The sequence below is a fragment of the Podarcis raffonei genome, chromosome 1 (assembly GCF_027172205.1).
Source record: "Podarcis raffonei isolate rPodRaf1 chromosome 1, rPodRaf1.pri, whole genome shotgun sequence".
Lineage (NCBI taxonomy): Eukaryota > Metazoa > Chordata > Lepidosauria > Squamata > Lacertidae > Podarcis > Podarcis raffonei.
In genome coordinates, this window is record NC_070602.1 from 130025177 (window position 1) to 130038297 (window position 13121).

The 13121-nt window shown below is 39.9% G+C and overlaps 1 protein-coding gene across 4 annotated transcripts in view; it reads left to right on the plus strand.

The window, feature by feature from the left end:
* Positions 1-13121, plus strand: part of RAPH1 (Ras association (RalGDS/AF-6) and pleckstrin homology domains 1) — a 79493-nt gene that overhangs the window by 39746 nt on the left and 26626 nt on the right. For all 4 annotated transcript variants that reach the window (XM_053366003.1, XM_053366013.1, XM_053366020.1 and 1 more), the window contains exons 3-4: positions 5937-6042; positions 7474-8000. In XM_053366003.1, the coding sequence (XP_053221978.1) occupies positions 5937-6042; positions 7474-8000 (633 nt within the window). The remainder of the gene's footprint in view (positions 1-5936; positions 6043-7473; positions 8001-13121) is intronic.

Below are 13121 nucleotides of genomic sequence, written 5' to 3' on the forward strand. Positions count from 1 at the left end.
GTTTCATCTTGTGTATTCCATTTCAGCAGCAAATTATACATTTTTGACAAATTCTTAGTACTGGATTCTAACAATTCAGTCTCCAATTTGGATTTTTCCACCTGGAAGCCAACTTTACTGTCCAATTTAAACACTTCATTTATTTGGTGATAATGCAACCAATCTCTCACCTTCCCTTTTAGTTTCTCAAAACTCTGCAATCTCCATTTGTCCCCTTCCTTTTCCAAAATTTCCCAGTATCTTGGCCACTTAGACTCCATATTTAACTTTTTGACTGCCTTAGCTTCCATTGGCGACAACCACCTTGGAGTTTTGTTTTCCAGCAAATCTTTATATCTAACCCAAACATTTAATAGTGCTTTTCTGACAATATGGTTTTTAAAACTTTTATGTGCTTTAACCTTGTCATACCACAGATATGCATGCCACCCAAAAATATTGTTAAAACCTTCCAAGTCCAAAATGTCTGTGTTTTCAAGAAGCAGCCATTCTTTCAGCCAGCAGAGAGCTGCCGCTTCATAGTACAGTTTGAAGTCTGGCAGGGCAAACCCCCCTCTTTCCTTTGAATCCGTTAATATCTTAAATTTAATTCTGGGCTTTTTGCCCTGCCAGACAAATTTGGATATGTCTTTTTGCCACCTCTTGAAACAGTCCATTTTGTCCATTATTTGCAGTGCTTGAAACAAAAACAGCATTCTTGGCAATACATTCATCTTTATAACTGCAATTCGACCTAACAAGGAAAGCTTTAAATTTGACCAAATCTCCAAGTCTTTTTTCACTTCTGTCCAAGTTTTTTCATAATTATCTTTAAATAAATTCACATTCTTAGCTGTCATGTTTATACCCAAATATTTCACTTTTTTAACCACAGTCAACCCTGTCTCATTCTGAAACCTTTCTTTTTCAACCTGTGTTAGATTTTTCTCCAATACCTTTGTTTTTAACTTATTCAATTTAAATCCTGCCAATTGACCAAACTCTTGGATTATTTCCAAAACTCTTTTCGTACTAGCTTCTGGCTCTTGCAATGTAAGTACTAGGTCATCTGCAAATGCTCTCAGTTTATATTGTTTAGCTCCGACCTGAATCCCTTTAACCAACTGGTCCCTCCTAATCATATTAAGCAAAACCTCCAGGACCGATATAAAAAGTAATGGGGAGATAGGGCACCCCTGTCGTGTCCCTTTTTCAATCTTGAACTCTTCTGTAACCACATTATTTACAATTAATTTTGCTTTCTGTTCAGAATAAATTGCACCTATACCATTCTCAAACCCTTGGCCTACCCCCATCCCCCGGAGGTTCTTCAACATAAAGCTCCAAGAAATGTTGTCAAAGGCTTTCTCGGCGTCCACAAATATCAAAACAGCCTTAGTGTTTATGTTCTCTTCCAACTTTTCCAAAATGTCAATTATATTCCTTACATTATCCGACAAATGCCTTTTCGGGAGAAAGCCTGCTTGGTCCCCATGAATCTCCTCCATCAAAACTCTTTTCAGTCTCTTTGCTAAAATGTCAGCAAAGATTTTGTAATCCACATTCAATAACGAGATGGGTCGGTAGTTTTTAAGTTGGGTCTTTTCAGTCTCTGTCTTTGGTATAAGTGTAATGTAGGCCTCTCTCCACGTATCGGGTGCCCTTTTCCCCTCCATAATCTCGTTACAGACTTCCTTCAAAGGTTGTATCAACCCTTCCTTCAGTACTTTATAATATTTGGAAGTCAGTCCATCCGGTCCTGGGGATTTGCCCAACGCCATGCCTTGAATGGCATCTTCTATTTCTTGTGCTGATATCTCCTGGTCCAAATTGTTCTTACTTTCCTGCGAGACCTTTTTCAGCCCATTTTCCTCGAGGAATTGTTGTATGTCCATTTCCTTCTGCGGCCCTTGTGTGTAAAGTTGTCTAAAGTAGTTCTGAAAACAGTTCCTAATTTCAGCTGGGTTGCTTATATTCTTTCCTTCCACTTCTATATTTGTTACCGTGTTGAGTTTTTGTCTCTTCTTTATTTGCCAAGCCAATAACTTGCCACATTTGTCAGCAGATTCAAAGGTCTTTTGTCTCATTTGCTTAATTTTCTACTCTAATTCTTGATTCGTCAGCTCCATATATTGTGTTTGATAAAATTTGATTTCTCTTAAAATCTCTTGTGATTTTGGCTTCAATCTTAGTTTCTTTTCCCCTTCTTTTATCTTTTCCAGAATTTTTCCCTTCCTCTCGTTTTGTTTTCTTTTCTTTAATGTGTTTTGTTGTATCAAAAACCCTCTCATCACGGCTTTGCTTGCGTCCCATACTATTCTTTTTTCTACTTTAGTCCTTAAATTGATTTCAAAATAATCTTTCAGAGTCTTTTGGGCCTTCTTGCAAATCTCCTCATCTCTAAGTAAAGTGTCATTCATTCTCCATCTAAAGGAGCCAGTTGTTGTTTGTCTCATCACCATCTTTACTGCATTATGGTCGGAGAAAGTTTTTGGGCAGATTTCCACTCTCTTTATGTTCTGCGCCATACTGCTAGTCACCCAGATTTGGTCGATCCTTGTCCATGTCATTTTGGCTTCAGAGAAGAAGGTTCCCTCTCTTTCTAGTGGGTGTTTTGTTCTCCAAATATCTATCAAGTCCATATTGTCAGTCATTTCGAAAAAGGTCTTTGGTAGTCTTCCATCTTTTGTTACTACCTGTCTTTGTGCTTTGTCCATATTTGTTGAAACTACTCCATTCATGTCTCCCATCATAATTAGATTATAATCCATATAGTCCATCAAAGTCTCATGCAACTTCTTGAAAAATTCAGCTTTCCCTTCATTTGGCGCATAGACTCCCACTATCAGATACTTTTCTCCTTGAGATTGGATTTCAATTGCCAAATATCTTCCTTGGTCGTCTTTGAAGATTTGTTTCGGTTGCAACTTTTCCTTTGCATAAATCACTACTCCTCTCTTTTTTACTCTGTCTGAAGATATAAATTCTTGTCCCAGTCTTTTATTTATTAATAATTTCCTATGTGCTCTTGTCACATGGGTCTCTTGTAGACAAATCAAGTCCAATTGGTCTTTCTTTAGAGCATGAAATATATTTTTCCTTTTTCTGGGAATATTTAAGCCATTACAATTCCAGGTTAAAAGTTGCAGAGACATGATGGGGTTATTTACTCTTTCCTCCTACAGCTCCCAATTTTTGTTCCTCGTTTGTCGGTGGTTCCGTGTCCGTATCTAGTGAAGGATGTCCTTGCCCTGGAAACGTCTCTTTCTGTAGGTCTTCTTCGTGTTCTCCTAAGAACTTGTCTTTATCACTCACTGTCTTTATTCTTCTTTTCTTCCCCTTGTATTTAAAAGACAAGCCTTGGGGAAACTCCCACCTAAATTGAATGTAATTCCTTTTCAGCAGTATCACCAGGTCCTTGTAGTGTCCTCTTGCGTCCAAAATGCTTTTAGGAATATCTTTAAAAATCTCGATGTGAAAATCTTCAATTCGAAGGGTTGTTTGGTAATGCAGGTTCAGTATTTTGTCCCGTTCCTCCTTTGATCTCAGAGTTATTAAACAGTCTCTGGGTCTGTTCTTCCTCTGCCTTGCTCCCAGTCTAAATGCACTTTCTATCTTAAATTCTTCTTTGTCCAACTCCTGCTTCCAAAAGTCAGAAAATTCTTTTGTCAGGTAGTCCACCAGGTTATCTCCTTCCTTTTCTGGCACAAGTCTGATCCTTAGGTTCCTCTCCTTGCGTTGCATATCTTGCATAGAAAGTGCCAGTTCATACTCATCTAGTTTCTTGAACACTGGTGGGAACTTTCCCTCAGCAGCAGTTGCAATTTCTTTAGCTTCCTCAGCTATCTTTCTTGTTGTAGATGATTCTTCCAATAGTTTCCCAATTGCTTCTGCATTTGAGTTCACTTTGTTCCCAAGGTCAGTTATACTTTTTGTATTTGAATCAATTTTCCCAGAGATTTCTTCAATTTTCTTATTTGTTTCAGCAACTTGTATTTTAGTTTCAGCAACTTGTGCTTTAGTTTCTGCACCTTGCTTTTTTAGTTCCTCCAAAGAATCATTTATCTTCTCCAGTACCTTGGCAAATGATTCTTCTGTAGACATTGTTTTCACTCTTGCCTTTGGGGCAGCTGTAGTTCCAGAGGCTCCTGATACAGAAGCCCTTCTCTGCATGAAAGAATCAATTTTATATTGTCTGCCAGATCTCAAGGTTGTTTCTTGTGAATCCCCTTTCTCTTTACCATCTGCCATAACAAGATCTTTTAGTCAAGGTCATTCCCACACTCTTAAGCTGTCAAACAAAAGTTCTCAGATTTTACACTTCACTTGTTGCTGTAACAATTTGTAAGTCCTCTAGAGGGCGCAGAGTCAATTTTTTTACTTCTCCAAATAGTCCCACACTCTCCTAAAAGTAAACAAAAGTTTTCCTGGTCCCTTCCAATTGTTCTTTTCTCTTTCTAAGGGACCCAAGTCAATAATGTCCTGTAAGTAACTTTACAATGCAACAAAATAAGTATTTCAAGTTGAGAGTAACCAAAGTCAATTAAAGATACTTTTTAACCTTCTTATAGCAACAGTCCTTAGCCGGTTCCTTTTCTCCGGCAGTCCGATCCCAGGTTTAAGAACAGCGGTATTTAACTCAGTTCTTTAAAGTTGGCAGAAAAACACTTTAAAATCTTCTTCCCCCCCCTTCTGCCTTCGGGGAGGGAGTTCTTTGCTTTGGTGGTGGATTTCTTAATTCCCGCAAATTTCCTCTCAAGCAGTTACAGCTAGAGTGCCTTTCGCTTTGATCTTGCTACAGAACGGAAAGCGGACTTCCTTTTTAGTGCTTATCCGTCTCGGCGCCCAATTTCTTAACTTTTAATGTCCAATTGTATTTTAGCGGTCAATCCTACTCACGGATAGTTGTTCTTTTAATCCAATTTCGCCGGAAGAAATCAGCGCTCTCCGCTAATGGCGACGCGGCTTCGCTTCGCAGGCTGGGTGAAGACGACTCTCAGCACCGCTCCTCACACCCTCCGCTGATCCGCAGCCTTTAAAAAGGCTATTTCACAGCGTCGGGGGGGCGCAAAGGTGCCCGCCGAGTCTCCAGTTCACAGGCAACACGCCTGTGATTTTTAAGGGTCCCCGCTCCGCCGTAGCTGACAGGACCCGAACCTACGAAGCAGATCTCTCCCGGAGCTCCGGGAGAAATCCGCCATTAAGCGCTGGCGCTAACCGGAAGTCCATTCAACTTATTATTATTTATTGGATTTTATACCCAGTCATCCCCCTAAGGTCCCACGGTGGGTCACAGCAATGTAAAATACAACTTTAAAACTAGTTTGATTACAGTCACAAGAATAGGGTGGGTTCTGAAAATATACACTTCATGTGTCAAAGGCCAGGGTAAAGAGTTGAGCAACAAAAACTGTACAGTGTAGGTGTTGTGTGCATCTTGGTGGGGAGAGAATTCCACAATGTAGGGGCTGACATAGAGAATGCCCTGTCCCAAGTCACCAACACCTTAAGCTTCATAGGGCAGTGGAACTATCAAGAGGGCCCCCCCTGCTGATCTTAAGCAGAGGTGGTCTCTCAGATATTTGATATAGCAAGCTATATTTGCTATAGTTTTAAACATTAGTGTGAGCACTTATGCCCAGAAACAGACTGGCAACGAATGCACCTGTTTTCAAACTATTATATGAACACTATACAGGCTAAAATGTCTTACATTGCCACGTAAAACTGAAATAGTTAAGGCACACAAACGGTTGTGTATTTGGCAAATACTGTGGAGTAGATCATAGCGCCATCAAATGTTGGTAGCTTTTTTCCTGTTGAACATATGTAAGGGGGGGGGAACAAGATTTTAAAATAGCACCAATACAAAAGCAATATATTTGCCCATGTTGGAATATGCTGATTTATGTTTTACACTGTTGTAGCTTATTCTGCCTCCAATTTGTTTTATTTAGAGTCTGGATACAGATAAGCCCATGGAGCCAGTGAAAAGATCCCCTCTTCGCCAGGAGACTAATATTGCCAACTTCTCCTATCGCTTTTCAATGTACAATTTAAATGGTAAGATGCATTATGAAATCATTTTCAGCTGGAGGAGGTGGGGAAATGCTTAAAACTTAGAATTCTTCTAATAACAGAAAACATTGTGTGTATCAGAATGGGACCTGTTTATAAAAGACACTTAACGTGACTTTTAGTGGGCACAAAATCCATTTGGCTCTTCCTCAATCTTACTATTAAATGAAGTGTTGGACTTGGAATGGTTGAACTTGTTAAACATTCCAGTAAAACTGAATGTTGGAAGATTCAGGACAAACAGAAGAAAGGGCTTCCTTACACACCACACAGTTAAACTCTGGAAGAATTGATGGACACCAACTTGGATGGCTTTGGAAGATGATCAGACAAATTTCTGGAGGAAAAGGCTATCCGTGACTACTAGCCATGATGGCTATTTTCTGCCTCCATTGTTGACGGCAATATAGCTTTGAATACCAGTTGTTGGGAATTGCAGATGTGGAAAGTGCTGTATTGCTCAGGTTCTGCTTTTGAGCTTTCTATAGGCACCTGATTGTCCACCATGAGAACAGGATGCCAAACTAGATGGGCCTTGGAATTGATTCAACAGGTTCCTCTTGTTTTCTTAAGAAATGCTGTCTCTACGGTCCAAACCCTGTTGCAAAATTTATAAAATGCAAATTGTAATGTCACTATAATGAGAGTGAATAGGACAACAAAATGGTACATAAGCTGAAACCTAGCAAGATGTAAATCTAAATACAATTTTGAATTACACGTGTCATGTACTACTTTTCTCTTACGTTTTAACGATTTAAATGCGTTTATTGCAATTTGTGCTGCTTTTAGGCTGTAAATCCTTCCAAGGCAGCTTACAGGAAACATTAAATTATATTTTAAAACCGCAGTAAACAATATTAACAGTTTCAATATAGGGCAAGTTGGTGGTAGAATTGAATGTGTTCTAGGGCACCCTCTGTTTAAGGGAGCCAATAGTGAGAGTCAATAGACCCTGCTACTGCTCTATGTTTACACTCTAGAACTGGAGTCCTCCAGAGCCTATGTACATGGCCAATAGGGTCAGTGGAAGTTGTCCACAACTTCTGAAGTGCACCATATTGACTATTCCTGCCCTCAAACATGCCCCCAGAACACAGTGCAGACATCCAGTTTCTATACATACATACATACATACATACATACATACATACATACATAGTCATTTTATTTGTATGTCACCGTTTCATAGTTTAAACCATGCTCAAGGCGGCTTACAACATAAAAAATACATAATTGCAACATAACAAAAGTAAACAATAAAACAAAAAATACACAAATAAGTCCATCTGGAAAGGGGAGAAAACTTGAAAATTCCTGCTGTAGGCTGACCAAATAAATTAGATATCAAAACAGTGGAATGTTTAACAGAGTATTGTGATAGAATCTGGATCATATTTTTGTCATTCATTGCAGAAGCCTTGAATCAGGGAGAAACCGTGGATCTTGATGCGCTCATGGCAGACCTTTGTTCCATTGAGCAGGAGCTCAGCAGCATCGGGTCCCAGTCTGCAAACAGCATGTCAATGAAACGCTTTGCCACAGAAGGAAAAATGGCTCAGAAACCATCTGGTGGTGGACGATTCGCTGCTAAACACAGTAGTATGAAAGGATTGTCCTCTTCGTCATCTAGCCGGGTGACAAAGCCTTCACATGCTATCTTCTCCCTGGATGACATTACGGCACAATTAGAGAAGGCATCTCTGAGTATGGATGAAGCGGCACAGCAACCTATAATGGAAGATAGCAAGCCTATAGTTGCCACCCAGCATAGGAGGACGGCCTCAGCAGGTACTGTGAGTGATGCTGAAGTCCGTTCTATCAGCAATTCCTCCCGTTCCAGCATCACATCTGCAGCCTCCAGTATGGACTCCTTGGACATTGATAAAGTGACAAGACCTCAAGAACTAGATTTGACTCAACAAGGACAGCCAGTTAGTGAGGTACAGTATGATTTATTCTTCACAGTTACTCAGGCTTCAAAAATGCAACTCATTAGCCTGCCTCGGTGCCTTTTTGTAAAACATGTTTTAATAAACATCATGCATTGGGCTAAGCAAGAATTACTCATTTTAAATATTTCCTAGAGAAAATTGGTACTTTCCTGTCTTTCTTGGACATCTTCCTTTCACGTGCATATTCTGTAATGAAGTACTAAGCCAGTTGTTTAATTGCTCAGAGTATGATGTCAAGGTGACAGAATCTGTATTGATTCTCTGGGCAAAATGAGTCCTTTTTAAACAGCAATCTTATAGCATCACTGCAGAGGGACTCAGGAGCGTCGGCGGTTTTGCTCGTGATATACCACTGGCTGTATCCTACCTCCAATATCAGAGGAAATAGGATTCCGGATTCCATTTGCTGTTTCACCCATGTCCTGCTTGCAGGCTTCCCAGAAGCACCTGGTTGGCCACTATGGGCTAGACCAAGCAGGCCTTTGGTCTGAACTTGCAGGGCTCTTCTGTTCTCAAACCATCATCTGTCTGATACTTCTTGAACTTCAGACTATATAGCATTTTTGCTCCATCTCCTGGGGAAGGAGAATCCTAGTAGTTCAGCTCTACTTTACATAAAACATGGCTTGAAGAAAAACCTAAGAGCCATCAATATCATCTGTAATTAAAGGGAAGAGCAAGACAATGACTGACGGGTGAAATGCCATATTTGTTTGTTCCTAATCCGTGAGGCTTTGCAATGAAGCAGTAATATAAAGAAGGATAAAAACCATTGAGAGGAAATGGCTCAATAAAACATCATTCATACCTGCCTAGAACATCCAGTCTCTTGCTTGGTGAGATGGCAATCATATCTGATCCTTAACATTCTCAGTTAATAGTTTGCAAATGAATTTTGAAGCCTTCCATGTGGTCTTTGACAATTCTATGTAATTATGATAGATAAAAGTAATTGACTGAGGGCATTTGCCTAAGGATCAGTCCATTTGAAGATGTAGATACAGGCTAAAAAGAAAAGTATGTATTTAAGAGATTTCAAAACTACCGTTAATATCATGTTCCAGAATTAGTCTGAACTAAATACAGAAAACCACGTTCCGTTAAATTCAGTAGCTGAACATGTTAACTTATCGGCACAGTTGAATTTCTCATGTAACTTTATATAAAGTATTTTGACTTACTCAGAATCTGTCTTCCACTCTTAGATTAGTGATAATTGTCAGACACTTCAGTTGTGTTCTTCTTTAGAAGTCTGTAGGGGCAGTGACTTTTGGAGTGGGGGAAAGCTTCTCCTGTGTACAAAAATTTGAAATTACTCTTTTTCTTTCTCCAGTAACTTGTGGAAATAAAGTAATATGAGAACGTCTTCCATAAGAACCATTTCCAGAGGGATAGCCATGCCTCTGTATGCATGCAGAAACAACATGGTCTAATAGCAAGACCACAAATATGACATGAGGCTTCATGTACTAGAGTCCTCTTCATCAGGTGCTGAACTCTAGTTCTTGTCCACAAATAATTATGCCATAATATATTTGTTAGTCTTGCCATAACAATCTGCTGTTTTATTTCTATCATATATATTCAGTCTTCTTTAAATGACTTCAAGTCATGATGTTAGCCCAGTTTGTTTCTGAGTTTGTCATGGACTGTTAGGAACATACAGCTTACTGATACTGTGTTGGCAGTTTGCTTCGGTAGAACGCATTTTGAAAATATTGCTGTTTCGCATTAGATGAAAAGCTGTGTATGCCAGGCCATCCCCTGCTCAAAGCACGGGGATCTACTTCCATTCAGTACAGTCTTCTTCAATATTGGTGCTTTACAGAGTTCCATACAACATCATGTATGAGGAAAATATTGTTAAGGGCACTTCAGGACAGGGTTGAGAACCTTCAACTCTTATCAGTCTAGGCCAGCATAGGCAGTGGTCATGGATGATGGGAATTATGACACCACCCCACCACCCAGATTATGTTGGGGCTATAGCTTCCACAGTCACTGTTCCAGGAAGACTAGTCAAGAGATTGGTTGTAGCTTCTCAGAACAAATGCTTGATATGTAGAAGGTCTAGATTTGACCCCATCCTCTCCAGGTAGAGCTGAGAAAGACTGCTACCTGAAATTTTGGATATCCACAGCCATCATAAGTAGCTTGTAGTGGATGAATCGGTCTAACTTATATCCTGTGATAGAAAAGGCCCCAGGTGATTTTTTTTTCATAATTTTGGCTGAGAGAAATACATTATCCTCCATCAAGAACAAAGCTCCCCTGTTTTGCAGGCCTATTTTGCTCTCCTCTGCTATTCCCTTTTTGTTCCTCCTTTGACTCAGAATTCCTCTTGGCTGTTTCCACTTCGTATCATGTGATGCAAAGCTCTATTTTATTCCCACCACTGCAAGGTCCCATTAACTTTTAATTGGTAGCGTTCTCCTGTGCCAAAATCCATGCATGGTGCTGGAAATTAGTCTATGCAGATCTGCTTACTTTGCATATTTACTCAATTCGCATGCTGCATTTTGAATCGGATGTTTGAGATTTTGCAGAAATTTTTACTTTGGGGCATGTTGTAGTCTGACATCTATTTGTGGAATAGAGATCAGTAGGCAAGGAAGCATAGATAGAGATAATGTCCTGTCCTTTTTGATGATGCATTTGAAAGATTAAGGCAGGGTCAAGCAATTTTCAGGGATTCAAATTCCATTTTAATCACCAGTGTTGCAAAAAGACAAGCAGTCTTGTCTATGAAGAGATCTTCCACTTTGCTATGTTGCTATCAGTGGACTCCAAAAGGCTGGTTTGCAAAAAGGTGTTTCAACCACAGTTGTTAGTTAAAAGTCCTATAGGCACAGGATAAAGTCTGCTTCACAGCATGGTGGTAATTGGCTTGCGAGGAGGCAGTATTCTACCTCTCAAAATACTACATTTTGAATATGCGTGAAGTTTTGAAACTGTGTCTTCATTATTGTTGTTTAGCATCAGCAGTGATTTATTTATTTTGTTAATTTATAATAAACTAGCAGAGAGGAATTTTGATCAGTAACGATCTTGAAATATTAGTTTGGCTCACAGCTTTGTTGGCAGCATAAATATCAGCAGTTTAGCATCTGTTATTTTTGGAACAAAAAGAAAAGAAAAGCTTCACTCTTCTATTGGAACAACTTCAGTGGAAATACTCAAAGTAGCATACCAGTTTGCAATGAGAGTCTTTATATATGCACTACAAATTTCAAATGAAAGAAGTTTTCATCCTAAATGTGTTGTACAGAAGTTCCGTCTCAACATTCCTTTCACATAATATGCTACAGCTATAAGATTACTGGAGGAACTCTTATATGGAGGGAAATTGATTTGAATTTCCCTTCCTACTCTCAAGAACAATACAATCTATTTAAAATGTGTGATTTTGTTCATATGTAGATTATGTGTCCCAAATTAAATATGGCTTCCACTACCATTTTAAAAAATGGTTGATGAAGGATGTTGAAGGCAGATGTGATCCGTCGGTTCCTTTCCCTTTGGGAGTTGGCTCGTGATTTGCTGCTATTTTAAAAAAGTCAAAAACAGTGGTGAGGAAAACTAAAAGGGAGACGTTTTATATAAGGCCTACCACACCTCTTGTATTAGTGTGTTGGCCCTTATTTGCAGTTGAGTAGTCAATAGTATCTTGCAGAAGATGCATAGTTGCTTTACAGGTTTCTTTTTGTTAAATTCTCTTCCACAGCAGGACACTAGGGCAGCTTTAGGAGGGGTGAAACATTAGAGCCTTCAAAAAATAGCAAATTGCTATTTGATATTCTCCATTATTTTCCTCCACCCCCATTTATATACGGTATATTGGTTCATAGGCCACAGTCACATACTTAATAGGAATAAGCCTCTATGAACCCATTTAAATCCCATGGCTTGCACACTTCCCCTTTATCCCTCTTCCCTTCTGCATAAGCAGGAGGGGAGGACCTCTGTTGAATTTAGTGTTGCTTTCAAAGAATCTCAGTTTAGCTTTGTGAATGAAGCAGGCTTTCCTGATTTAAAACACAAACAGCACTTGATTTCTAAACAGGTTAATTCAAGCCATGGGTTATGAAGCTGGCTTATTTAATTAACTGTTACCTGTTTAAAATTGAATGCCTGGTTTTAGCATTGCATATGAACCTGGCCATAACCTATGGGAGCAAAAAGGCAGAATGGAATATAGCAATACTCAGTCTGGAAACCACCATGGATGCTGCAGAGATTCCTCCCCCCTCCCCTTATTTATCTGCTCAGAATTGCTCATTATCAATCTCTCTGTAGCTTGACTTGGTAAACAGTATGTGGTTTGAAGGCAAACACACCAATGTGATGGATATTTCTCAGCTGTTCCATAAGTAGTCAGCAGAATAATTTTAAACAAGTGGTAATCCTTGTGGTGACCTCACAACATTGGTGTTGCTTCAGTTTACCTGGACAGGACAGGGTGAAAGTGAGGTTCTGTCAGTATATTCATCCCCATTCTGGAAAGATGCAGGGACTTCGTTTTCAGGATGGTGTCTCGGTGGCACCGTCCAGCCACATCACAGGTACTGCTTTAACCAATTACTTCCACAACATACCTAGAAACTAACAGTTCTTCTCAAAACAGAAATTGCAAATGGAGCATTCTGTGGCCGTCAACTGTAGTAAAATATAAATCGCATAAGGGCAAATCTATTTATTATTTTAAAATTTGTGTCCCATATATCTATATAAAGGTAAAGGGACCCATGACCATTAGGTCCAGTCGTGGCTGACTCTGGGGTTGCGGCACTCATCTCGCTTTATTGGCCTAGGGAGCCGGCGTACAGCTTCCAGGTCATGTGGCCAGCATGACTAAGCCGCTTCTGGCGAACCAGCGCAGCGCACGGAAATGCCGTTTAGCTTCCCGCTGGAGCGGTACCTATTGATCTACTTACACTTTGACGTGCTTTCGAACTGCTAGGTGGGCAGGAGCAGGGGCCGAGCAATGGGAGCTCACCCCGTTGCGGGGATTCGAACCGCCGACCTTCTGATCGGCAAGTCCTAGGCTCTGTGGTTTAACCCACAGTGCCACCCATGCCCCTTGTATATATATCTATATAATGGCACCCA